This window comes from Eutrema salsugineum, unplaced genomic scaffold (genome assembly GCF_000478725.1).
Source record: "Eutrema salsugineum unplaced genomic scaffold, Eutsalg1_0 scaffold_19, whole genome shotgun sequence".
Lineage (NCBI taxonomy): Eukaryota > Viridiplantae > Streptophyta > Magnoliopsida > Brassicales > Brassicaceae > Eutrema > Eutrema salsugineum.
In genome coordinates this window covers 1,377,422-1,401,908 of record NW_006256838.1, presented here as the reverse complement: position 1 = coordinate 1,401,908, position 24,487 = coordinate 1,377,422, and the positions used below count along the sequence as shown (strand labels likewise).

General features: G+C 37.0%; 7 protein-coding genes across 7 annotated transcripts; 5 read left to right on the top strand and 2 right to left on the bottom strand.

The window, feature by feature from the left end:
• The first annotated feature begins 702 nt into the window (after positions 1–702).
• LOC18020238 (RHOMBOID-like protein 13) lies at positions 703–2,157 on the top strand. Its single transcript, XM_006402617.2, has one exon. It carries the CDS (start codon positions 975–977, stop codon positions 1,782–1,784), a length of 810 nt encoding a protein of 269 aa, XP_006402680.1. The 5' UTR covers positions 703–974; the 3' UTR covers positions 1,785–2,157.
• LOC18020237 (protein STRICTOSIDINE SYNTHASE-LIKE 13) lies at positions 2,116–4,203 on the top strand. Its single transcript, XM_006402616.2, has 5 exons — positions 2,116–2,249; positions 2,555–2,934; positions 3,022–3,306; positions 3,398–3,565; positions 3,668–4,203. Exons 1-5 carry the CDS (start codon positions 2,226–2,228, stop codon positions 4,074–4,076), a joined length of 1,266 nt encoding a protein of 421 aa, XP_006402679.1. The 5' UTR covers positions 2,116–2,225; the 3' UTR covers positions 4,077–4,203.
• Positions 4,204–4,644: 441 nt separating this feature from the next.
• LOC18020236 (60S ribosomal protein L38) lies at positions 4,645–5,888 on the bottom strand. Its single transcript, XM_006402615.2, has 3 exons — positions 5,780–5,888; positions 5,229–5,412; positions 4,645–4,880 (listed from the first exon to the last, which is right to left on the bottom strand). The coding sequence occupies exons 1-3, from the start codon at positions 5,780–5,782 to the stop codon at positions 4,858–4,860; spliced, it is 210 nt and encodes a 69-aa protein (XP_006402678.1). The 5' UTR covers positions 5,783–5,888; the 3' UTR covers positions 4,645–4,857.
• A 247-nt stretch (positions 5,889–6,135) lies between these two features.
• On the top strand, positions 6,136–9,608 carry LOC18020235 (sister chromatid cohesion 1 protein 3). The gene is made up of 12 exons (XM_006402614.2): positions 6,136–6,377; positions 6,691–6,949; positions 7,043–7,089; positions 7,181–7,230; positions 7,339–7,373; positions 7,477–7,940; positions 8,051–8,156; positions 8,234–8,370; positions 8,472–9,001; positions 9,095–9,180; positions 9,267–9,402; positions 9,491–9,608. Exons 1-12 carry the CDS (start codon positions 6,254–6,256, stop codon positions 9,584–9,586), a joined length of 2,070 nt encoding a protein of 689 aa, XP_006402677.1. The 5' UTR covers positions 6,136–6,253; the 3' UTR covers positions 9,587–9,608.
• A 5,826-nt stretch (positions 9,609–15,434) lies between these two features.
• LOC18020234 (protein NLP9) lies at positions 15,435–19,542 on the top strand. Its single transcript, XM_006402613.2, has 8 exons — positions 15,435–15,642; positions 15,760–15,826; positions 16,157–17,120; positions 17,207–17,245; positions 17,329–18,063; positions 18,159–18,279; positions 18,377–18,694; positions 18,776–19,542. Exons 3-8 carry the CDS (start codon positions 16,239–16,241, stop codon positions 19,375–19,377), a joined length of 2,697 nt encoding a protein of 898 aa, XP_006402676.1. The 5' UTR covers positions 15,435–15,642; positions 15,760–15,826; positions 16,157–16,238; the 3' UTR covers positions 19,378–19,542.
• Positions 19,543–19,910: 368 nt separating this feature from the next.
• LOC18020233 (DNA-directed RNA polymerases II, IV and V subunit 8B) lies at positions 19,911–21,506 on the top strand. The gene is made up of 5 exons (XM_006402611.2): positions 19,911–20,044; positions 20,191–20,269; positions 20,538–20,695; positions 20,973–21,064; positions 21,177–21,506. Exons 2-5 carry the CDS (start codon positions 20,191–20,193, stop codon positions 21,286–21,288), a joined length of 441 nt encoding a protein of 146 aa, XP_006402674.1. The 5' UTR covers positions 19,911–20,044; the 3' UTR covers positions 21,289–21,506.
• Positions 21,507–21,619: 113 nt separating this feature from the next.
• LOC18020232 (2-(3-amino-3-carboxypropyl)histidine synthase subunit 2) lies at positions 21,620–24,215 on the bottom strand. The gene is given in 11 exon segments (XM_006402610.2): positions 21,620–21,876; positions 21,879–21,899; positions 21,986–22,128; positions 22,210–22,316; positions 22,414–22,529; positions 22,610–22,677; positions 22,804–22,873; positions 23,068–23,404; positions 23,491–23,599; positions 23,723–23,937; positions 24,052–24,215. Coding segments are annotated over 11 exon segments (1,494 nt in total). The 5' UTR covers positions 24,139–24,215; the 3' UTR covers positions 21,620–21,655.
• Between the last annotated feature and the right edge of the window lie 272 nt (positions 24,216–24,487).

Sequence of the window (24,487 nt, the reverse complement as noted above, 5' to 3'; positions counted from 1 at the left end):
TGGTTTTTGTTTCGTTGTAACTTCAGTGATGGATAACAACAAAGCGAGGTAGAATGCACCCAATTTTATATCCCATAGCAAGTGATATGTCTAGCAACATCATCTTAAAATCTGTTTTAATTTTTTAAAATATTGTCCAAATTGAGTGATATATAATATATTGACGTGAAATATCATCTTAAAATCATAGGGATTAAAATGAACAACTTAGGAGCCAGAATTCTCTCTTTTTTGGAATGACCTAACTCTCACCACTAATCAAAACCTTAAGTTTGGTTCTAATGGCCATTTACTCTGAATCTCACATTTAAGAAGACGATCGGAATCTTGACTTGATGGAAAGGAAACAGAGGTGGGATCATTAGCCCACATGTTTTTCACATCCACAGATTCTCATTTGTCTTTTTCTTAACACTTTGTTTTGGATTTGGGATTCTAACCTCCTAAATATATAGTATTATAGTGTCTTTTGGGATTTTAACTTCTTGTCTATTTAGTTAGTATAATAACATTGAGATTTGAGAATAACATTTTCCTCTTCCCATAAAACTTGGACATTTTATGATATCCGGATCAAAAGTTGACGGTGAGAGGCCGAGGCCCATACTTAGGCCCAGGACCATAAGTCAAGGCGACAAAGACAGAAATTTTCTGATTCGATTTCTCCTGAGAAGATCTATCTGGAACAAGTTAGCGCGAACGCCAGGAATCGAATCAATTCCCAAGGAAGAAAATAAAAGATCTCTCTTTATCCTTCTGGAGAATACAGAGTTTGCTCGCCGGGAGTAGCTAAAAGGTCACTGCTTTTCGGAAAAAAGTCCTTAATTTCAGATCTGTGTATTGATCTGCTTCTATCCAGACAGATTTATTCCTCATCGCTTCAAGCTCCTTGTTGATTCTGTTGATTTGGAGGAGTGAATTCAGCATCGGGTTTATTATCGCTTACTTGCGATCTCGATTTCAAGTTTTATAGAATGGGAAGACCTTTGTTTTATGATATCATCGAGAAACCCGCAACAAGCTGCATCGTGACGATATGTAGTCTAATCTGGTTTGTGATCCAGAAGAAGAGTATTGGGTACTCGCAAGTTGGATTGAGTTACGACACTGCGATTGAAGGGCATTACTGGAGGATGATTACCTCTGCTTTCTCACATATTAGCGTCTTGCATCTCGTTTTTAACATGAGTGCTCTTTGGAGTCTCGGTGTTGTGGAACAGCTAGGGCATTTAGGTCTTGGAACGGCTTATTACCTCCACTACACTCTTGTTCTTGTCGTGTTCTCTGGTGTTTTGGTTATTGGGATCTACCATTTGCTGATTGCTAGATTCAAGGTCGATTATTTCCGGAGAGTTACAGCTGTTGGGTACTCTTGCGTTGTGTTTGGTTGGATGACGATTCTCTCTGTGAAGCAACCTTCTTCAAAGCTTGATCTGTTTGGGCTTTTGTCTCTTCCCATTAGTTTTGCGCCTTTCGAGTCTCTCATTTTCACTTCTATCATTGTTCCGCAAGCTAGTTTTCTGGGACATCTGTCGGGAATCTTGGTTGGCTACGCCATTTCGTGGGGTCTGATTGGCGGAATGAACAACTACTGGGCTCTTACTATGCTTGGTTGGATAATTGTTGTGTTTGTTTTCAGTCTAAAGAAGTCTGGTGCTTATGATTTCAGTTTTCTTGAGATTGAATCGCTTACTGATGCTTCTTTACCCTCGGTGAGGTTTATTGGAAACGGCCGGACCTTGCAAGCCAGTGCAGTTCCTCTTAGTGGAGTGGAAGTTGTCTGATTTCAGTTTCAAGGTCAATATTGTGTTTGGGAACAACGTTCTTGTCATCGAGGTAGTAGATGAAGACCGAGAGTTGGTAACCAAGCTTCTGCAGTTCCAATTGCGTTTAACAGATCATTAAGGCTTGCTTGAACTGTTTGATGGAATGCGTCCTGCATAATGTGGTGATTGAGAGAAGGCTTCCTCGTCTAATCAAGTTAGTGTTGTTTAGGCAACATGACAGATGAATAGGACAGTCAATTATTTTGTCATGTATAGTTGCGAAAATGTCACATGTCTTACCTAAAGATTCCATCCACTAGACATGTTTCCTCATTTGTGACCTTGATATTTATTTCATAATGAAAGCATGCTACCAAATATTCTTGTTTTACTCGTTCCTCTTTGATATAATGTATCTGTTTTATCATTTGCACTCTTGCAATTTCACAAGGTTACTAGATGAAGTTTTCTGCAGAAAAGAAGGTAAGAAAAGGGTAGAGTAGAACAGTCGCGGATTCACATTTCAAGTTTTTATTTATGAGAAGTTGTAGGTTGGATGATTTACAGCTCAAATAGAGTCACGACAATTGTATTTGGTATCAGAGTAGTCTAACTTAGATCCACATTTGACTAGTTGTTCATTTCCATTGAACCTACTTTCAACCCAATTTTCATTCACAAGATCTGCATTATTACCCCCTACTTCTCCACAACCACAATTCTTTATATTTCTTATATAAGCTGTACATTGATCAGGGGAATCTGATCTTGATTTTTGTGCACTTCAGATGGAGAAGAAAGGTCAGCATGGTACAACATATGACTCCTTGCTGACTCATCACCCGATTCTCTGTATCATTGCTTTGTCTGTAATTTTCATAGCGATCGACCCCTTTCACATAAGTCCAATCGGAGGTCGTGAGTTCAAACCCGTGAAGCATGAGGTTGCTCCATACAAGCAAGTCATGGAAAACTGGCCAAGAGACAACCTTAGCCAACTGGGTCATCATGGGAAACTGGAGTTTGTGGACCAAGTATTTGGTCCAGAGTCATTAGAGTTTGATAGTTTAGGTCGTGGTCCATACACAGGTTTGGCTGATGGAAGGGTGGTTAGATGGATGGGTGAAGCAATCGGATGGGAGACATTTTCCGTTGTAACATCAAAATGGTAAAGCTTATTATATATCTATATATTCATCACTTTAATGATTGTTTCAGTTTCTCTTATGGATGTTGTTGTGTTCATGAGAGTTAGGTCAGAGAAGGCTTGCGTAAGAGGTGTGGATTCAACAACAAACAAGCAATGGAAGCACGAGAAGCTGTGTGGCCGACCTCTTGGTCTGAGATTTCATAAGGAGACAGGAAATTTGTACATTGCAGACGCTTACTACGGACTACTAGTGGTTGGTCCTGAAGGAGGGGTGGCTACGCCTTTAGCTACTCATGTGGAAGGAAAACCTATACTCTTTGCCAACGATCTTGACATCCATAGAAATGGCTCCATCTTCTTTACCGACACAAGCAAAAGATACGACAGAGCGTAAGTTTTCATAAAGCAAAATTACTCTGTTTTTCTTGCTTTTTGGGGGTAAAATTGTATCATATAAAGAATTAGACTTTGTGATTTGTAGGAATCATTTCTTCATATTACTCGAAGGAGAATCAACAGGAAGGCTTCTAAGATATGACCCACCTACCAAAACAACACACATTGTGCTCGATGGTCTGGCATTCCCCAATGGTATTCAGCTCTCTAAAGACCAATCTTTCCTTCTCTTCACAGAAACAACTAATTGCAGGTATAACCATATAAACAACCCTTCACATTCAAGAAAGACTCGATCTTTCTCTCCCTAAACGCTGCATCTTCTGATTCTCTTTTTTCAATATGTATTTGACAGGTTGGTAAAATACTGGCTGGAAGGTTCAAAGACTGGTGAAGTCGAGGTGGTGGCAGATCTACCGGGATTCCCAGATAATGTAAGAATAAACGACAAGGGTCAGTTTTGGGTTGCAATAGACTGTTGCAGAACACCGGCACAAGAGATTCTTACCAACAACCCTTGGATAAAGAACATCTATTTTCGGTTGCCAATACCTATGAAGCTGCTGGCGAAAGCGATGGGGATGAGAATGTACACTGTGATATCAAAATTCGACGAGGAAGGTAAGGTCTTGGAGGTGTTTGAGGATAGACAAGGCAAGGTAATGAAGCTGGTGAGTGAAGTGAGGGAGGTTGAAGGGAAGCTTTGGATTGGAACAGTGGCTCATAACCATATTGCCACTTTGCCTTATCCATTAACAAAATGAATTAATAAACAACTTTGATCTGTAGTTGTTAGCTCCTGGAAGTAATATCTTCTTTATTCAACATTCATGAGGATGAAGAAACAATATATATAACAAATGATGATTAGACCAAATCATCTCCTTGTAACTCACGTCTCTCCGTTTTGATTGGAGTCCATTGGACTGTTGTTTGCCTTTTTGTTTATGTTATGTGAACTGATGCATAGATTGCCCTTCAAGTTGTGTCTTTTTTTTCAGTCATTGAATAGTGTACGCAAACAATCAAGAAAAAACACAATTTTTTTTTGTTTTCCAAAATAAAATTATTTGGCTGATCAAAATGAATGGAAAAGTTACAAACATGTAGGAGTTGGTAACAAAATGCTTACGTAATATATAAATCAGTTATAACTCTTTGCAAAATGCTAGTGTTACATTTTGATTAAGGCATAGCAGCGCATATGTGATCAGAAATAATAGTATGATTTTGTTTGCTTTTTTTTGACAAAATTGGGCGTCCAATCAATTCGTTACGAGCGATTCAGAGATTCTAAGATTAGCAATGAAGTTAGCGCTGTAGGAAACGTGATGCAATGACGCTATCAATAAGCAGATAACTATAATAGCCAAAAAAATATAGCAAAATACAATTCCAACGCATTAATGTTTTCGAGTTAACAAAGAAGAAGGAAAGTCTGAATCAAAAGACAGCACCAAAAGCAAAAGACAAAATCAACCACCCATGAGATCGGAGTATCAAATTCAACGCATAGGATCGACATGCCCCGATTTTAAAAGATCTTCAAAGGTCTTGCACACTCAAACCTGAAAATAAAGATATGTCAATAAACTCCCAACATTTTAATTTTCCAACATACTTATGTCAAACTGACGTTCACACGGAGGAACATACATATACACATGCTTGCTTACAAGTATAGGACACTCACAGATGCTAAAATCTAAAGACTAAAATGATATACATACACAAGTGCATATGTCCCATATTTCATACAATCTAATACAGTTATAATTGAAGAAGTTTCCAAGTATTGAAATTAATGAAACCCTAGTAAAATCGAACAATGTTTTGATCGAAGAGGTTTCAATTGATTTGATACATGTATCACACACACTTAAACAAGAGGGTGAGAGAGAGAAGAGATTGTAAACCTGGTGGAAGTGACTGCTTAAGCTTATCAGCCTTCTCTTGGTCGAAGACGCATAGTGTGTAGAGGTACCTTGAGCACCTGACCTTAAATTTCACAATGTCTTTGCTTCTCTTAATCTTCACAGACCTAGCATCCTTCCTTCTCGCCGTCAGAAGGAAGTCCTTGATTTCGTGGATTTGCTTAGGCTACACATATCAATTCAAAAACGCCACTTTTATTCAATACAAACTCATAGTCTCGAATTGGATCAGAAAATTCAATTGAAAACAAACGAGAAGAGTAAGCAAAATGTTTGTGCATGATGTACTGCTAAACATTCAAAAGAAACTTAAACCCAATAAATCAATGACGAGGAATATTCTTAATCTACTAGATTATTCGAAATTAAACACGATAACCCATGAAAAGAGATTACTTTCATCTAAAACAGCTTCACCAAAATCCTAGTCGCATTACGAACACACTAATGACCTAAAACGCAGAAATGAAATACAAATTCAAATACATAAGCTTCAATGAAGGGTGAGAATTAAGAGAGGACGAAGAAATTACCATTCTCGGATCTGATTTTGTGGCTGCAACTTTCTTCCAGTAAGAGAACACCACCTTCGGGAAAGAAAACAGAGAACCCTAAATATTCTGTGTTTAAGAAGAAAACCCTAGGTGTGTCATATACCCAAATTTCCAAATATACCCCCTTAGCCCAATAATCCGAAAATTTGGCTATTGGGTTTAATGGCCCAAATTAACCACCCGAATTTTACCCCTTTATTATCAGCGAAACTTGTCACGTAACTTTTTCCTACAATTCAACATCGCGCCACCAAATATTTTCCCGCGCCACCAAAATCTCTTCATCTTCTCCAAAATCACATTAATAAACCCTAACCTCCTCGTCCCTGTCTTCGAAACTGACTAGTTTTCTCTAACCTTCGATAATTATACTCTCTCAACGCGATTCGGCAGAACTTTGCTCTCTGCTTGTTTGCTTGATTTCTCCATCGGAGTATATTTGAAGGAAGAAAAATGTTTTATTCGCAGACTCATTTGGCTCGAAAGGGTCCATTGGGCACGGTATGGTGCGCTGCTCACTTGCAACATCGCCTCAAGAAGTCTCACTACACTGCCACTAACATCCCCAAAACAGTTGGTTCGTCTTTCCTCTTCGTTTTTGCTTTTTGATCAAAGTTCGCTTTTTTATTTCCAATCTCTTTTGATTTGTAATTCCAATTTGAAAATTCAACATTAATTCCGCTCAATTATGATTATTCTTGAAATGGGCAATCATAAAAACTACTGTTTTGTGTAAAAGTTTCGACTTTTCGATAGTTTTTGTTTATTGAACACTCGCTCTGTCTCTCTCTCTCTCTCTCTCTCTCTCTCTCTCTCTGGTTTTGGTTGGGTTTGAAATGATTGATCATATGCAGGATTGTTGATTAATCAGTATGTAAATGTCTTTGCAGATCTTATAATGTTTCCAGAGGTACCACTGGCATTGAGATTGTCAGGCGTCCTTCTACTTGGGGTTGTGCGAATATATTCAAAGCAAGTAGATTATCTTTTCCGTGACTGTAATCTCTTTAGCACTTGGTTAGCTAAGGCTTTCCTCTCCACTCAAGTTGACTTGCCTGAGGATGCGAGGCAGGCGCCGGTTGAGTCAGTGACTTTGCCTCAAGCACTAAACCTAGACGACTTCGACTTGGAGGATTACAGACTTGAGGGGTATCTATCTTTTTCACTTTTTGCTGGATTTTGATCTTTAATAAAGCTTGAGAGGTCTTAACATTATATAATATCTGTTCTTGTCAATCCTAGGGAATTTGATAATCATCTTCGGAGTGAGGAAGAAATCACCCTCACAGGTACCCTTTTGCACGTTTTTTTATTTTATTTTGTTGTAGATGCATCATACCATGATTCGAAGTGTTTATGATGCCGATACTGATTTTGCAGGTCAAATTCCTACTGGAATTGATCCTTATGTTGCTATAACATTCGATGAGGTGAGTTTCCTGCTTTTGTCTTTATGACTTTGAAGTTGATTTTGACTAGCGGTTTTCATGTCTCCAAGAACTTGTTATTGAAGGAAAGTTTGTATATCTTTCTTACAGGACATCATTCCACAATCTAGCCCGATGGATGTTGAGTGAGTCTCTTCATAGAGTTACTACACTTATTTGTTTCTCTTCCTTATCTGTTCAAGGATATATTTTTTTTATAATGTGGTTACATCTTTTTAATTTAAGCAGCCAATCCACAGTACCTGCGAGTGCGCTTCCTGGAGATACTGATGTTGAAATGGCTTATGAGGCAGAACCAAACAATGAGCCAGGAGACATCAATGTTGGTCTAGACACTGGAACCTATGGTCCTCGTAACGACACAGAGGAAATCCCTGAGTTCCAGGATCCTAGACCAAGTAACTTGACAGAAGCGCTCAATGCCAGTCCGGAGAGAGGCAATGCCATTTCTCCTGGAAGTGTTCCCGAGATTGAGATAAGACGTGATGCTGCGCATGATTTAAGCCCTGCGTCCCATCCACCATTTGCTGCAGAACAACAGACTGAACCTTTAGATGAAACTTTGAATGAGAAGGAAACCACTATGCCTAATATTGATGAAGAAGTGTTGGATTCTAGAGGACATACGACGTTTGAGCTTCGCTCAGGATCTCCAGGTTTTGCTGGTTCGGAGGAAGAACGTGAAAGTTTTTGTGAGTAAACAACATAGTCTGATAATTTTATGATTGACCACTGTATTACTTTTTATCACTTATCTAAAATGCTTTTGTTATTTGTTTTTTTTTTTTTTAATGGTTGTAAGTGCATCCATCACCTCAACTGGCTCTTCAGCCAACTCCTCCTCCCCAACCACAATCAAGGCCAAGGAAGAGGAAGTATTTTGATAAAGTCACAGTTTTAACCAACAGGTAGTAACTTTTCCATTGATTCCTGTGACTTTGGCTATTTCATTACCTGTTGTATACTGATCAAAGAATTTGGACAGGAACATGAGAGCAAGGCTTGAGGATCCTAGTGATACTCTTCGTAAGAGAAAGAAGATGCCTTTATCTAATTTGAATATCTGGAGAATGAATAATCAATCGAAGAAAGATCAAATTTTCAATGAGCCCTTGTATACTGGTAATTTTGCAGTGATTCTTTCCTTTGTTTTCGACGGTTTTACCTTCTTTTGCCATTTGTTTTTTGAAGAACGTTTATTACTTATCTATGTCTATCCGCAGGCATGTCAGATGCTTTACGCAGCGTCTTTGAAAAGGACTGTGTAGCTTCAAAGCCATATCTTGCTGTTTCTGATGAAGCTGTTCCAGAACCTGCAAATGTATCATCTCCGACTCGAGAAGGTGAAACAGAAGATAACCCGACCTCTCCAATTCCACAATCTACGGTTCCTGTTTCTACTATTCCAGACACTACAGTTCATCTGTCTCCAGGTCAGCAAACTGAAGATGTCCAAGAATTTGCAAATCCTCAATCTGCACAGGCAGAATCTGTGGCACCAGAAGCACAATCTCCTCAGACATTTAACAATGATGACATGGGAGTCGAACATTTAAGGGATGGTGGTTACCCTGAGTTCATGCCGTCTCCACCTCCAAGATTTTCACCTTCGAGAATCGATGACTTCGCCACTCAGCCTGAAATTCTGGAGCCAGAGTCTTATAGGACAGAGCCTTCGACTTCCACATATCCAGAGGATCAGACTGGACTAAGGAGCTCGGGGATTTCAGCTATTCCTGAAATGGCGGACGAGGTTTGTTCTCACGTTTTCGAATGTTTTGTTTTTACCATTCTTAGGTGCTTTTTCTAACATTGATAGCAATACCATTTTGCCTGTGTTATACAGGAACTTTCTTTCTTGGAGGTAGGTGGCAATACCCCATTGAGATCACCAGATAGTCAAGATTCTGATGCTTTGACAGGGAGAACGAGGTATAAAGATTCCAAAAACCATGTAGCTTCTTTAAGAACCTACTGTTTCTCTACTAACTTGTAACACATTCATTTGATCATTGCAGAGCCTTGGCTCAGTTTCTTAAAGAACGTTCTTCAGGTAGTCCCAGTTCAAGATATTCTTCTGGAGATCTAAGTTTGAGCAAGATCTTGGCAGGAAAGACAAGGAAGCTAGCTGCTCGAATGTTCTTCGAGACACTGGTAATTGATTCTCAACACAGATTCTTTACTTTTTTTTTCTCTCTCTCTGCATTGCCTCTAACTGAGACGGGTTGTTTTTGGATTACAGGTATTGAAGTCTAGAGGACTTATAAATGTGCAACAAGACCAACCCTACGGTGACATCGCTCTGACGTTGATGCCTGCCATTTTTTCAAAAAATTAACTAGGAATATCCAAAGCTAGCTACATTTATTTATTACATAGATGCTAGACAAGGAAATTGTCATTTTTAACTTGTTTTTTTTTATATATATATTTTGTTCGTAGAAGTAAAGCTTTTCTCGAAGAAAACATCTAAAATCCATCATTAGTATCATTACTCATTACTTTAAAATTGGCAATGTTGTGAAAAATAAATAAAGTTGCTGAGATTCTCTATGGTTTTGGAGATGAATAAGTAGCACGGGTTGTGAATCTTGTGGTATACATCCTCCCCACGATCAGCTTGTTTCTCGTTACCGTGTTCTTGTTTTACAAATTGCTCATGACCAAGTTACTAAGCCTCCGATGGACTTTGTACACCTAGTTATGAAAATATTATATTCCATCAAAAAGAAAACGATTTACCTTAAAATTTGTCAAAAACTTAGTGTGACTATAAAAAATTCATGATCCAAAGACGACCAGAGAGAGAACCTGTCAAATGTTCATGGAGGGAGTTCTTCTCCGATCGCCATTTTCCTTCTACGGAAAGTCTTTCTCCGTTTCTTTTCTAGTCTCTCTCCTACCTTTTGCTTTTGCTCTCCTTTTCGCCAAAGTTTCTCCCTTCCTTTTTTATTTAGGCTGACATTTCATTTAGTCAATTACAGTCCATGATTTAAGAAAACAAAAATTGGCTTATATAGTTTGCACTCAAGTGTGATAGTGGCACTGATACTAACTAGTCCGTAATGTCAATGATAAATTGCCAAAAAATTGGAGATTAGTTGGCGAAGACAATGTCAAAATTTCTGATATTATTACATAAACGGCCTAAAAGGATCCAAATTTGGGCCTAGATGGACCTGTTTGGGTTTTATCTAAGAAAGCCCAACTCAAACTCTCCTGATGCAGAGCCTAATTCACTAATATGGACTGATCAGCCTGACCCTATTTCGCTTACTAAAATTAATGATCATTCTTCAATTTCAAAATCAGAATGACTAAGATTGACGGTCGATGTTATACTGGAATTGATTCTTAAAATGTGGTCCAATATCCCTAGAAGATCCATGGCTATCCCTGAAACCTATCATGCTGGACTTCGAAGCTATCTCTTTCACGTTTAGAGGAGGAAACTCATGATGTCTACCAGTTAATCAAAATGTATGTTAAACAGTCCACACAAGGAAACTATTTTCTTTAACTTTTGTTTTTGCTACCATTTGGATCTAATTTGTAACTTACGAGCAGGACTACAACGACGATATATTTCATTTACAACTTTTTAAAAGCTATAATTTTTTATTTGAATCCATGATTTTGAGTATATGTATACTATACGTTAAAATCACAGTAAATCTTTTGAAAAAGTTTTCCATACTATTTTTTATCATAGAAACTTGTTAGTTCATTAGTTTATTTTGTTTAATTACGTACTTTAGCATTTTCAATTGATATTACAAGAAAACACTTATACGTCCTCTATACATCTCGGGTATCATTGTATATCGATCTCCGAACAAACAAAATCCAATAAAAAGTGAGCTTGAATGTTTTTCTTTTAATGGCAATCTAATAATCTTCGTAGCCTACCAATCATATATAAGAAACTAGTTGAACATTGGGTGGTGACCCAATATAACACAGATGGCAAGCCACTGAACCATCGATTATGTATTATTCTCAGTATAAAATAAATTGATTAAATACTAAAGAACTTCTAACAAATATCTATCATTTGATGTTAGAAAGCGACCAACGTCACAAGTTGACATTACATAAAAAAAGAATCATTGGAAATCGTCTCCTTCGACCCAAACATTTGATAATGACAATTCTAACTTCATTAAATTAAAGATAACTTACTGCGATAAAATATCTGTATTTTATAACTTATTTTTATTTATGGCTATGTAACGATTGACGATAGAACTTGATTCTATACATATAAGAAGGAAAATGGTACACCTGTTCTAAGGGTGACATGATATGAATAATTGAAATACCTTAACATCGAACATATATAGACTAGAAACTTTCTCATTTGGTCGATAAAGACCCTTTTCTAGATATGGTAAAATACTTCAATTTATACAAAATACGTTAACCAAAAAACATCTCAGACAATTACATTAATAGTGTAATTTTGGAGTGGACCGTTTCAACCCTATCTCGTGTTAATACAAGTATTGAAACAGTTTAAAATTGTAGAAAAAAAAAAACAATTAAATTAATTGAGCATATTGACAAACTCTTTTTTAATTGTAGCTTTATTATTTACGTGTGTTTGTATATATATATATATGTGTATATATACGTATACAAACATTAGTTTTCTTGTAAAAATTAGCTATATAACTATCTCAAGACCTATGAAAAAAATGCAAGAGACTATGGTAATTGGTGAGTAATTGAAGGAGCCGAGGTCGTAAATGCTATGGCAGACGAATAACTATCAACTATAGATCTTTTGTGAATTCTTTCTCTAGATATTTCTTTGCTCTCTCTTGTATTTCAAATGATATACTTCTAATCTAAGTGTACGCTTTATCTTACTGCTCAAAAGTTCTCTATCAAACTGTATGACTTTTAAAAACATAGTGTTTGTAATTTAAATTACATTAAGCATTTGAATAGAAAATATTTTATCAACGACAGCAAAAATAGCATGATAAACAGAAATCGTACGTACACTGTATTGTTGACAAAAAAACTAGAAATCATATATTTTACAAAATAATGTAGAGTTTTTTTTTTAATAGAAATGTGATGGTTATTATTAAACCAACAAAATAATTGTTATTTGCAGAAAGAAGGGGTAAAACAATGAAACAGAGAACGATGTTAAGGTATGTTCAATTATTCATAAAACGATATTAAAGCAGAGCAAAATCACAACGAGGAAGAAATATCAGCCCGGTGAGATGTCAGGCAGACCGATCCAACGGGTGAGCAATTCATATTATAGTTTAGTGTGGAGATATTTGAATTTCGACTTTTTAATTTGCATTTGGCATAAATTGGATTCGAAGTTAGAATATTATTTATTCGAGGTACGTGCCGACACAACAGTAAACGAGTTATGTACTGTGATTTGTGATGACTACACCACATAATTAATGGAAAACACTAATCACGCTAATAAAATATAAATATTAGTTTAGAATCAAAAAGATTTTACAGCAAATAGGGGAACTAGCATAGTCCTACAAGAGACGTAGATCTTTGTATATTGTGGAAGATTCCACGTGTGGGGCTCAGGAATCTTGATAGAGAATCCGAATCTTGAAAGGAGAATGGACGGCCACGATTCAGCATATCTTGACTTAAAGAATCTGTTTTTAAGGAGAAACATGTAACGACAAGATGAAGTGGATCACTCGTGACATAAGCGGGAATTATTTAACGTATAATTATAAAATACTTTAGGGCAGCGTGCCAGACAGAATATATAATCATAGAATCATAGTAAAGGCCGTGGTCTCCATTACATACTACTTTTTTTTGGGGTAAAAACATACTACATATGGTTCTCGAGAACCAAAAAAAAATAGAACCCAATCGATTATTTCAACAGCTAAGAAAAACAATCGATTGGGTTCCAATAAAATACTATTTTTCGGTGGTTAGAAAGATTCAATACATAATGTTTTCGTCGTTTTTCTAATGCGAGAAAGTTACAGTTATTAATAATTTTTAGATTGGATAACTTAAGAGTGAAACGTATGGAGTATTACTCGCTCTATTGTTAAACTTCAAATTCATAATATTGAGGCTATGTAACCAACAAAACTAAAGACGTACGTTGAGAGATTTTATGACGTTAATTTACTTGACTCATATTTAAGAAAATTAGTAATTGATTATTTTTTATTAAATCTCTTTTGACTTTAGGCTATGTAAATATTTGTTTTGAACTTAAAAACAGTGACACGATGTCGAAGGAAGGAATAGTAAGTCATCATCAACATTACGACCAGAACTTATAAGTTATCTGTTGTTTCTATTTTGTAATATACATATAAAAAAACAGGCATGTCTTAAAATTTTATAAGTAAAAATGAAGACAGAGTCTCAAGATGACTTTGAATCTTCAAAAACAGTTTTTTGGTATTATCCTATTTAAATGTATTGAACAATATAAATTAATGTTTTCAGTCAGAAGTAATGAACAATTAATCTATATCTGCCGACAGACGCTCCTATACTATGGGAGATCCAAAGCAAAAAATAATTTAATATGCTGTCTTATATATTCACATATATGTGTAAACAAAATGGTTAGGCTATGTACATATTTGACTTTACGCTATGTAAATATTTGCTTCTACATTATTGTTTTTCTATATCAAAATTTTAAATGCAAAATGTTGCAAATAATAAAATTGTATCAAGCAAGTTATCAACTAAAGACATTGTATGAATGGTAAAAGTCAGGTTAGGTCTCAATGATCACTTGGACAACAGTGAGGAATGATAGGTCACCACATTTTTCTCTGGAAATTGGTGGCTCAAGCTGTGGTTTACAATATTTGGAGGCAAAGGCAAATCTTTTTTAATTTGCCAAGGGTCAAACTATCTTGTTTTGTAATTATATTTTACAAACTTTATCATTATTAATGAAATTCAAATGCGTAGCAAAACCAAAAAAAAAAAACATTTGGAGGAAAAGAAAGAATTTGATTCACAACCAAGTTATTATACTGCAGCTTACGTACTATCTCCAAAATCATTGACAGGCAAATCATCAACACAATCACAGCCCAAAGGAAATTCAGTAATCTAATGGCCTTGTGGTTTCACGAGAGATGCTCATGCTCTTTAAATCTACGATCCTGTAAAAATCTGATTCGTTATTTTTTTGTTTTTTTTGGGGCCAAGGAACATTGCTCATAGATAGATCTTGTAATATATATCTAAACTTTCATTTTAAAGAATAATTACAATCTTAGCAAAAAGAACAAAAGTACTAAAAAGTTACGAACCAACATAACTAACGTGTGTTATATTTCTAATCATTTTAACGGCTATTGATCGAAAACTATAAATGTCTCAGCATTACCCAACCTTTGGTTTCCAAACCTACTCATGATATCATCAGTTTTATTTAGTACTATTATTATATTTTTTGTTTAAAAAAGAATAGTTACTACTAATAAACAGAAAAAAAAAGAGAAAGTACAGTTATTTCCATAATAAATGTTTTTTTGCCACTTAATTTTAAAAACTCGTGATGATTTATAAGGAAAGTCGGCATGAGAAAGAGGAGAAAGTGACAGCTCTCTGATTGAGGGAATGTGAAAGAGAGAGAATGGCGTCAGATTAAGCAAATTTTCATGTCATCGGAATCGAACAGATGTACACGTGTCACTTTCCTCGTCCACTGCAGAATAAAGCTATCCTTTGTTCTCCATCCTTTTCATTATCTGTTTTTTCCCACATCATCTCTCAAACTCCTTTTTAACCTTTATTTTGTTTCCTTTTAACTCGGCTAAATGTAAAGCCAAATAACATAATAAAGCTACCTAACATCAAGGTTTCCTTTTTGTATTAAGAATCAATCACGACGATTACTCAGCTAAATTTACTTATTTAACCTTGATATTGTTAACTCATGCTAATTTAGCATTCTACAAATTTGAAGGAGTATGAGGGATTATGACTATGGAAGCTTAAATTAGAATAATAATAGCATTTAAAAACTTACTCTCATATGAAAAAGTAGAAAAAATACTAAATGTATTACTTAAATCCAAATAGGGCTTAAATCTATCAAGTTACTTTTCTGATTACGTAATCCATGGTGGTGGGGTCTAAATAGCAGGCATTCTTTATACGGCTCAAGTGACTCACGCCAAAAGCTGAGAGAAAGAAATAAATAAGAAACAATCCACCATTTTTATTTACAATCCGGACCCGATTTACTTAATTGAGATCCGTTTCCCAGAAAGAAGATTCATCTTTTCACCTTCCTGTCTTCGCAATAACAACAACAAAAAAATCTCGGGCTCTCTCCACCATTAATGGAACCGTCTCTCTCTCTCTTTCACTGCTGATGTAACTCCCACGAGCTTCAGAGTAAGCTTGTAGCGCAATTTCCGCTAACTGAAACCAAAATACTACCTCTAGTAGTCCCTTTTTATAAAGTTTCCTCTTTTATCTTTCTTCGGTGGCTTAAAGTTTCCTCTTTTATAGTTTCTCTTACAGAATACCACTTAAAGCTTCGCCTTTTCTACACTCTCTTATCGCTTGATGCTTCCAGGTTCAGCTCTAAACCCAGAATTTGGTTCACTGAGTTTTTGTTTTTATATTTTTATATCTTGTGGGGCTTTGTTTACTTTTAGCAACTCGATGAGCTGGAGATAATTTTTGAATTCTCCCTAAAAAAAATGTGCTGTTGCTTTCGCGTTTTTCGACCATACAAAATAGTTCAGTTCTTGGGATTTATGAAAATTGTTTTTTTTTTTTTTTCATTTCCTTTGCGGCGAAGTTTGTCTTGTTTCATAATTCAGTTTCGGGATCAGAGCAGAATTTGGGAACATAAACATTAATTGAATGTCGTCTGGTGTTTGTGATTTTCTTCCCTGTGTAGGATACTCATGAACATTGAATCAACCAAGAAATAAATAAAAAAAGCTTGTCTTTGTGTCAATCTAATCATCAAAAAAGATACAATGGAAAACCCTTCTGCATCCAGAGAAAAAGGCTTCTCTTTTCCAGATATTCCAAGCGATGAAATGGATGGTTGGGTTAAGAATTTGATCTCTGAAGAAGACATGTTTAGCTCATCAGAGCTTATCAATTCCGAATCTTTTGCTTCTTGGTGCAATACTCCTTCCGCTACAGACATCTTGTTCACTCAATACGGCTTATCGACCTCTCAATCCACTACGCCGCCTTTTGGAGCATTACATGTAGATCCCTCTCCTTCTTTCCATGGTTTACAAGGCTCTTACGTTGGCGAAAAGAGACCTCTTCAGGAGATGAGCTCTCCGTTTTATAGCCTATCTGATGATGCTGAATACATAAGCGGTAAGCGAAGCAAGAGTGGTCATTTAACCGGCGCAATAGACTCAAGTGTTCCCAGGCCATTGAGCCACTCACTTGATGAGAAGATGCTCAAGGCATTAAGTTTGTTTATGGAGTTCTCTGGAGAGGGAATCCTAGCTCAGTTTTGGACTCCTGTCAAGACAGGAGAACAGTACATGCTTAGCACTTATGATCAGGCATACTTGCTTGACTCGAGGCTATCTGGATACCGTGAAGTGTCAAGGAAATTCACCTTCTCAACGGAAGCAAGCCAATACTCTTCTCCAGGTCTTCCAGGCAGAGTCTTCATCTCTGGTGTTCCTGAGTGGACATCAAACGTGATGTATTACAAGGCCGCTGAATATTTGCGGATGAAGCATGCACTAGATAACAAAGTCCGTGGTTCGATCGCTATTCCTGTCCTTGAACCATCTGGAACATCTTGTTGTGCTGTCCTTGAACTTGTGACTTGTAGGGAAAAACCCAATTTTGATTTGGAGATGGACTCTGTTTGCCGTGCTCTGCAGGTTAACATTGACTTCTCTCTTGCTTCTCTTTTTGTTTACATGCCTTTGCTTGTTGTTGACTCTCATGTTTTCTCTATATTGGTCAGGCGGTGAACTTACAAACATCAACTATTCCTCGTCGTCAGGTACATATCTGAACCAAGAAAAAAAGAATTTTTTTTTTGGTTTTCTCTGTCTCAGTCTAATAGTATCTTTCTTTTTTTTTCAGTACCTTTCAACTAATCAAAAAGAAGCTTTGGCTGAAATAAGAGACGTTCTTAGAGCAGTGTGCCATGCACATAGGTTACCTTTAGCTCTAGCTTGGATTCCCTGTAGTTACTCCAAGGGAGCGAACGATGAGTTGGTAAAGGTTTATGAAAAAAAATCAGAGGAAAGTTGTCTTCTTTGCATAGAAGAGACATCATGTTATGTCAATGATATGGAAATGGAAGGATTTATGAACGCATGTTTGGAGCATTATCTGAGAGAAGGGCAAGGGATTGTTGGCAAAGCACTCATATCAAACAAACCGTCTTTCTCATCCGATGTAAAGACATTTGATATCTGCGAGTACCCTCTTGTTCAGCATGCTCGAAAGTTTGGTCTTAATGCTGCAGTTGCTACCAAACTGAGAAGCACATTCACCGGAGACAATGATTATATACTTGAGTTTTTCTTACCTGTAAGCATGAAGGGAAGCTCAGAACAACAACTCTTGTTAGACAGTCTCTCGGGCACGATGCGGAGATTATGTCGGACTCTGAGAACTGCTTCAGATGAAGTTACTGAAGTTGGATTTCTTAGTGGAGAAGTAATGTCAAAACTCCCACAGGCTACTGTATCCGAAGGAAACTTTCAGACAACATTGCTGGATACTGACGTCAACTCTACTAGAAGTATCTTCTCAAACACCTCCTCTGATAAAACAAATGATATAGCAAGTTCTCAGGGAACTCTTCAACAGGTATATATATGATGCTCTATATTTGGTAATGGCCTGTATATATTTTGAATCAGCCTGCAAGGTATATAACTGAGTTTTTCTTACATCTTTCGTAGGAAATCAGCGGAGCTAGGAGATCAGAGAAGAAGAAGAGCAGTACAGAGAAGTACGTGAGCTTAGATGTTCTCCAACAATACTTCTCCGGGAGCTTAAAGGATGCTGCAAAGAGCCTTGGTGGTGAGAATTAGTAGTGTTCAATAGTATTGCTTGTTTCCCTTGCAAAACTATTCAGTTGCTGATTTTGGATGCATTCTTTTCTATGTTCTTTCTTCAGTTTGCCCAACTACACTAAAACGGATATGCAGACAACACGGAATCATGAGGTGGCCATCTCGTAAGATTAACAAAGTGAATCGGTCACTAAGGAAAATACAGACGGTACTGGACTCTGTTCAAGGTGTAGAAGGAGGACTGCAATTTGATTCGGTATCAGGGGAATTTGTAGCAGTTGGACCATTTATACAAGATTTTGATACTCAGAAGAGTCTACCTTCTCATCATGACGATGCACATGTAAGAATCCAAGGTAATATGGATGAAGATGGCGTGATAAAGTTGGAGGAGGGTGTTGGAACAAACCAAGCAGGACGAGGTATAACTATAACTATATATATAATATATATAAACCCTTTTGGAGGAGCTAGCTAATGGTGAAGAATCTAATGTGAAACAGGATCCTTGATGGAGCCATGTGCTTGGATAAGCAAACAGTCTAGCTTGAATTATAGTGATGATTTCGATATAGGCAAAAGGAGTGAAGAGTTAAACCAGGATAAAGACCATTGTGTCCGTAGGTGCTTGAGCTCTCTAGCACTTGCAGATGATGGAGTGAATACAAGAACCGTAGAACCAAACCAGTCAATCTCCAACAGCATGTCGGATTCATCAAATGGTTCAGGCGCGGTTGTGGAACAAGATTGGAACCAAACAAGAACACACAACAATAGTTGCGAGAGCGGATCAACACTGACAGTGAAAGCCACTTATAGAGACGACACAATACGTTTCAAGTTCGATCCATATGTTGTTGGGTGTTGTCAGCTCTACAAAGAAGTGGGCAAGCGGTTCAAGCTTCAAGACGGCGCATTTCAGCTGAAATACTTGGATGATGAAGACGAATGGGTGATGTTAGTCACAGATTCTGATCTCCAAGAATGCTTAGAGATATTAAACGTTATGAGAAAGCATACGGTGAAATTTCTCGTCCGTGATTTACCTGGAACCGCGATCGGAAGTTCCGCAGGCAGCAACGTGTACCTCGCAACATGTTCATAGGATCGATCTCATTTTGTATTATATATAGCCACTACACATCACCTTATATATGTTTGGTCCGTCTGACATTAGTTACTCATATAGAAAGACAAAAGATCTGTGTAGTGGAGTTGAAGAATCTTGTATATATATAACCATAGAAAGACACAAAGATTGCATTTTGACAAGTTGTAGCATTTTGACAAGTTGTAGCATTTTGACAAACAAAGACACAACTTTGTTTCTACATTAACCACCAACATCGATATTACAGAATTATATATGTAAATCAGCTACATGTTTTTGATAGCTGATTAAAAGTTGCCTCTTTGCTTTCGAAATTGTCTCAGACTTATAGAAAGTTACAGAATTATGATTATAAATGTAAAAAAGTTATAGAAAGTTTCTTTACTAAAAGAGAAAACTCCATGGTAACATGTATTTAAAACATAAAATACAGGATCGGGAAAGAAAAAAAAAAAGAAAAACAAAAATGTGAGGATTTTCTGTAAAAAGTAAGACTATAAGACACACATATGTAAATACACGAAAGTATATCGAATATATGTAAAAAAAAACTGGGAAAAAAAGAAAAAACTTTTTTCTCTCGCTTCCTCTCTGCGCCTCCATAACACTCTTCTCGCAGCCACTCTTCTCTGTCTTTGACCCTTGAGTTTCCGGAGCAGGTGTAAGTTCGCATTTGAATCTTCTTTAAAGGGACTTCTGCTTCTCGTTTTCTCCAGATGATCATATAGTTCTTCTTTGTTAGTCTAATCGAGTTTGTTTTCATCAAGGAATGAAGAGTATTTAGGGTTTGAATTTCTGTGTTTGCAGATGGCAAGCAATATAATCTTGTTCGAGGATATCTTCGTGGTGGATAAGCTAGACCCCGATGGCAAAAAGTTCGATAAAGGTACATACTTTTTAACCTCAATCACGATTTCTAATCCTTGTTATTGCTCAAGTCGATGTTACCTATTAGCTGTTTCGTTCCTGATATATAACATCGTAGTTTCTTCTGTTTGTTTTTGGGTTTTAGAGAAACTAAAATCGTAGTTACTGTTAAAAAAACAGAACTTTAGAAGTTTTTAGTCTCCCATCACTAAGTTTTGTTCTGTCTTTGAAGTGAGAGGCTTTCTCATAGGAAACGTACAATGATTGTGTGTCTGTACTGGTTACAGTTACGCGTGTTGAAGCGAGGAGCCACAACTTGGAAATGTTTATGCATTTAGATGTTAACACAGAGGTTTATCCGATGGCTGTTGGCGATAAGTTCACACTGGCGATGGCTCCCACGCTTAATCTCGATGGAACCCCTGACACCGGTTATTTTACTCCGGTAATAGATTCTACTGCTTCTATGTTTTGTGTTTATACACATCTCTCATTGAAGTGGATTTAGGTCATGTAGACTATTGATTCTATGCGGAACCTGTATTAGGATTTGGTTAAGGCATAACTGTTAAAGCAAATTGCTATTCAGTTCTATCTAGGAATTATAAGAGTAATTTGAGCAAGCCTCGGTTTCTTGTATCTTGATAAAATCTTAGCCTTGAAAGCCAAGAATGTTGTTTGCTCATCTGAAGATTAAACGTTTTCATCTCGATTCATTACAGGGAGCAAAGAAAACGCTTGCCGATAAGTATGAATATGTCATGCACGGGAAGCTTTACAAGATCACTGAGCGTGACGGCAAAACTCCAAAAGCGTAAGAATCCCACAAATCGAACTTTTCTAAATCAATGTTTGCCAAAATAAGATCCAATTCAACTTACATACCTAACCGATCATGTTTCTTTCCTTTTATTATGTGTTTCCAGAGAGTTATATGTTTCGTTCGGTGGCCTCCTGATGTTGCTTCAGGGAGATCCAGCTCACATATCTCACTTCGAACTCGACCAGAGGCTCTTCCTACTCATGAGGAAGCTATAAGATGCTATTGTCTCATCATTATCCGGCATTAGAGCAGAGAGCTTTATAGAGCTCTATCTTATGTTCAATTTTGCTTTTTGATGTTATTCCATCTTCACGAAGCAGCTTTTGTACAAAAGCAAGTTCTTCCGTACCGTTTTAACATCCTCTTGCACAATTTAAAGTACTCATATGTGTTCGTAGCTCTAAGCTAATGAGGTAATAACATACAAAAATTTCTTTAAAAAAAATACAGACAGTTTTGTTTCAGTTGCAAACAACACACTCTCTCTCTAGTCTCTACTAACAATTTGAATCAAATAAAATTCTAAATTGTACAGTCAGGCTAAGTCAAGCAGGAATGATACTTTGTCACCAAGTGAAATTCTTACTCGTGCTTATATCCCGAAGCCTTCCCACTTCTCCCAACTACGAAAGGCTCGGGCGAAGTATTGTCGCTGTTTATCTCCAGACCACGATAAGCACGGTTGAGAAAATACTCAGGTCCTGATTTTGCAGCGGTTTGCTTAGTGAGTGGGTTATGATCTTTGCCTCTCAATTGCAATGCTTTCTCTGCAGCTTGTACCAACGCCATTGTCTCTCCTGTGCTTCCTCACCATTCTTAGCTTGATCTGAAGCAAGTAAACTGGTTGTCAAACTCATGGAAACAAAAAATGGGCGTTTGCTGATTGATTAATGTATCTAGCTTCTATTATACCGTTTGTATTGTGATCTTCTTCTACGTAACCACCTTGAAAGAAGGAAAATCGTGGCTCCTCCGATCCGCTATGTGCTTCTGAATTTGAAGAGTTAATCACATCTTGGAAATGCATTAGGTATGCACCTGTCCATTCACTCCCTCTGGAAACAGAAACAGGAGCTCCTGAATAGAATTACACAACAGCTAGAAAAAAATTTCGCATTACAATAATTTCTCTGTACCTGCTAAAAGCAAGATTGGCTTCAAATGGAGTTATGACAGGGGCCATGAACTCTTTGCTATCTAAAAGAGCGGTTTGGGCGCATGAGATGTAAATGAAAACATCGCACTAAGAGAGACACAAGACAAAAAGACATTCCTCATTTGGCATAATGTATCTCACAATGATAGTTAAAAGTTAGATGACAAGCCACTATATAACTTACCTCGGGAAAGTTTGCGAGTTTGGCCGGGTTAGGCCGTCCCATGGCAAGAATGTAAGATTTTTTTCCAGCCGCAGATATGAGTGCTTGCATATGGTGAATCATGTGAAGGTAACCAGCTGCATTCAATGCCGATGATGTCAAACATCGATAAACTTAGCAATCACATAGGTAGAAATACAGTTGACAAGGAACTTACCAACACCAAGAGTCCCCACCAAAATACCTATAATATTCGCGTCCTTAGCTTTTTCCACCAAGTAATATCTGCAAACACATCACTTTGAATAAGGAATAGAGATGGAAATCCATAGAGAGAGTGAAAAAAAAAAAATTCAAAAGGATAGACAAAATTCTTGTGATGTATGATGTCTGCTTAACAAGTGATCATACCGTCGTTTGAGTATCCTTCTCTGTTGAGTGAATTCTGTCACCAAAGAATCTTCTTCAGCATCATATCTGACTAAGATTATCAAGCAAAAACATACAGAGAACACAGTTAGAGCAGACAATGAAAATGTTAGTAAAACAAGCTATCGATGCTTTTGTAAATTAAATTAATATTTGTGAAAAGCAACAGACAGTAGTAAGTTGATCAAACGTTTGACATCATGAGGAACTGGATCAAGAAATTTACATGGATAAAGCCATATATACCTATATCACAACCATTGAAGGTCAGTACTACATTGGCAAAAGCTGAAGTGTCAGAACCGATCCAGAAAAGTAAATAGTCCTCGATTTTGTTTCCTTGTCGTAAGTCCCATGTCAACCCTCCTAATCTATAGGTTCTAGATGAGGATAAGTTATCATTAGAATCGTTTTCACCAGAGAGTCCTGGATGCTCCATGGATTCTCTAGGATCTTTGGATGGACTAATGAACGAACACAAGACACTGGCAACAGAGAACTTCGATTGAGACTCAGTCTTGGATAATCCTAATTCTTCTCGAATACACGGAATCACATGCGAGTATTCTAGTCCGTAAAGAATCTGCAACCAATGCCAGAGAAAAAGTAAAAACAGAGAACCCTTTTATTTAACGTATTTCATCATAAACATAAACTAGATTCTCATACCAAAATAGGCTTCTCGCTCTTAGACGCGTAATCTAGCAAATGCTTAACGCAGCTCGAGACATTTATCGAAGCTTTCCCGAAAACGAAGAATGCTGGAAGAACCGATGTCCTGCAAGCGGAAAAACATATATAAAAAAAACTCACACTAAGACATATGTCTCAACAAGACAAGGGAATGTAGAGCAATTAGACAAATCAAGAAGAGAGTAGTATTTATTTATGACTGACTCACGGGCTTAGGCAGGTTTGTCCGTAATGGACAACACATTCAGAATCAATATGCAAAGCTCCAACTTCATCAATGCAGCAACTACCATAAGTTGTGTCCGCCATGACAAAGAACCGAACTTGTCTGTCATCTTCACTTGTTTCAGTATTAAGAGAACGAGTTTTGTTCTTAAGAGCACTCACGACCTTAGTCGAATCCTTTAACAACTCATCCGGGAACTATCACATCACAGAAGCAAAGAAATATATAAAAACATAAGCTTTATAATCCCAATTCACTAAAGTAACAATTTTTGGCTAAGAAAGAAGGTTAATTCAGAAAAGTTTTGTTACCTGTAAAGCTATCCTGGTGAAGCTTTTGCTGATTATGAACTCCGCCGTCCGATCAATCTCATACCTTGATTCAAAATTAATCTCCATATAGATTAACCTAGAAAGATATCAACCTTTCCGGCAGGAGAGTAACTTAAATCGGAGGGAGTATAACAAAAACTCAGGCGAATGGCGGCTGAAGGAGCAAGAACAAAAACAAACAAGATGAAAATTGTCGAAACGCACCGTTTTGGTTGCGCCAAATACATACGTAAATTAACGGTTTAGCCCACATTTATCTCGGTTTACCAAAAAAATTATAACTTTCTGGTTGAATCAACACTTGATATGTAAAAAAGGCGCATCATATAAACAAACCTCAACCACAATTTCAATGGTGTCTAAATGTAAATTTTGCCAATTCATTACACTAAATCTTACTAATAGTTGTAGGTTA

What these genes read in the sequence shown, in the direction of transcription:
- LOC18020238 (XM_006402617.2), top strand. Translation starts at nt 975, where the DNA reads ATGGGAAGACCTTTGTTTTATGATATCATCGAGAAACCCGCAACAAGC.
- LOC18020237 (XM_006402616.2), top strand. Translation starts at nt 2,226, where the DNA reads ATGAAGTTTTCTGCAGAAAAGAAG. An exon ending in AGTTTTCTGCAGAAAAGAAG is followed by an intron (nt 2,250 to 2,554) that starts GTAAGAAAAGGG and finishes TGTGCACTTCAG; the next exon opens with ATGGAGAAGAAAGGTCAGCA. An exon ending in ACAGAAACAACTAATTGCAG is followed by an intron (nt 3,566 to 3,667) that starts GTATAACCATAT and finishes TGTATTTGACAG; the next exon opens with GTTGGTAAAATACTGGCTGG.
- LOC18020236 (XM_006402615.2), bottom strand. An exon ending in TAAGCAGTCACTTCCACCAG is followed by an intron (nt 4,881 to 5,228) that starts GTTTACAATCTC and finishes CTTTATTTTCAG; the next exon opens with GTTTGAGTGTGCAAGACCTT.
- LOC18020235 (XM_006402614.2), top strand. Translation starts at nt 6,254, where the DNA reads ATGTTTTATTCGCAGACTCATTTGGCTCGAAAGGGTCCATTGGGCACG. An exon ending in TTGCTATAACATTCGATGAG is followed by an intron (nt 7,231 to 7,338) that starts GTGAGTTTCCTG and finishes TCTTTCTTACAG; the next exon opens with GACATCATTCCACAATCTAG. An exon ending in GAATGTTCTTCGAGACACTG is followed by an intron (nt 9,403 to 9,490) that starts GTAATTGATTCT and finishes TTTGGATTACAG; the next exon opens with GTATTGAAGTCTAGAGGACT.
- LOC18020234 (XM_006402613.2), top strand. Translation starts at nt 16,239, where the DNA reads ATGGAAAACCCTTCTGCATCCAGAGAAAAAGGCTTCTCTTTTCCAGAT. An exon ending in CTGTTTGCCGTGCTCTGCAG is followed by an intron (nt 17,121 to 17,206) that starts GTTAACATTGAC and finishes TATATTGGTCAG; the next exon opens with GCGGTGAACTTACAAACATC. An exon ending in CTCAGGGAACTCTTCAACAG is followed by an intron (nt 18,064 to 18,158) that starts GTATATATATGA and finishes CATCTTTCGTAG; the next exon opens with GAAATCAGCGGAGCTAGGAG.
- LOC18020233 (XM_006402611.2), top strand. Translation starts at nt 20,191, where the DNA reads ATGGCAAGCAATATAATCTTGTTCGAGGATATCTTCGTGGTGGATAAG. An exon ending in ACACCGGTTATTTTACTCCG is followed by an intron (nt 20,696 to 20,972) that starts GTAATAGATTCT and finishes GATTCATTACAG; the next exon opens with GGAGCAAAGAAAACGCTTGC. An exon ending in GACGGCAAAACTCCAAAAGC is followed by an intron (nt 21,065 to 21,176) that starts GTAAGAATCCCA and finishes ATGTGTTTCCAG; the next exon opens with AGAGTTATATGTTTCGTTCG.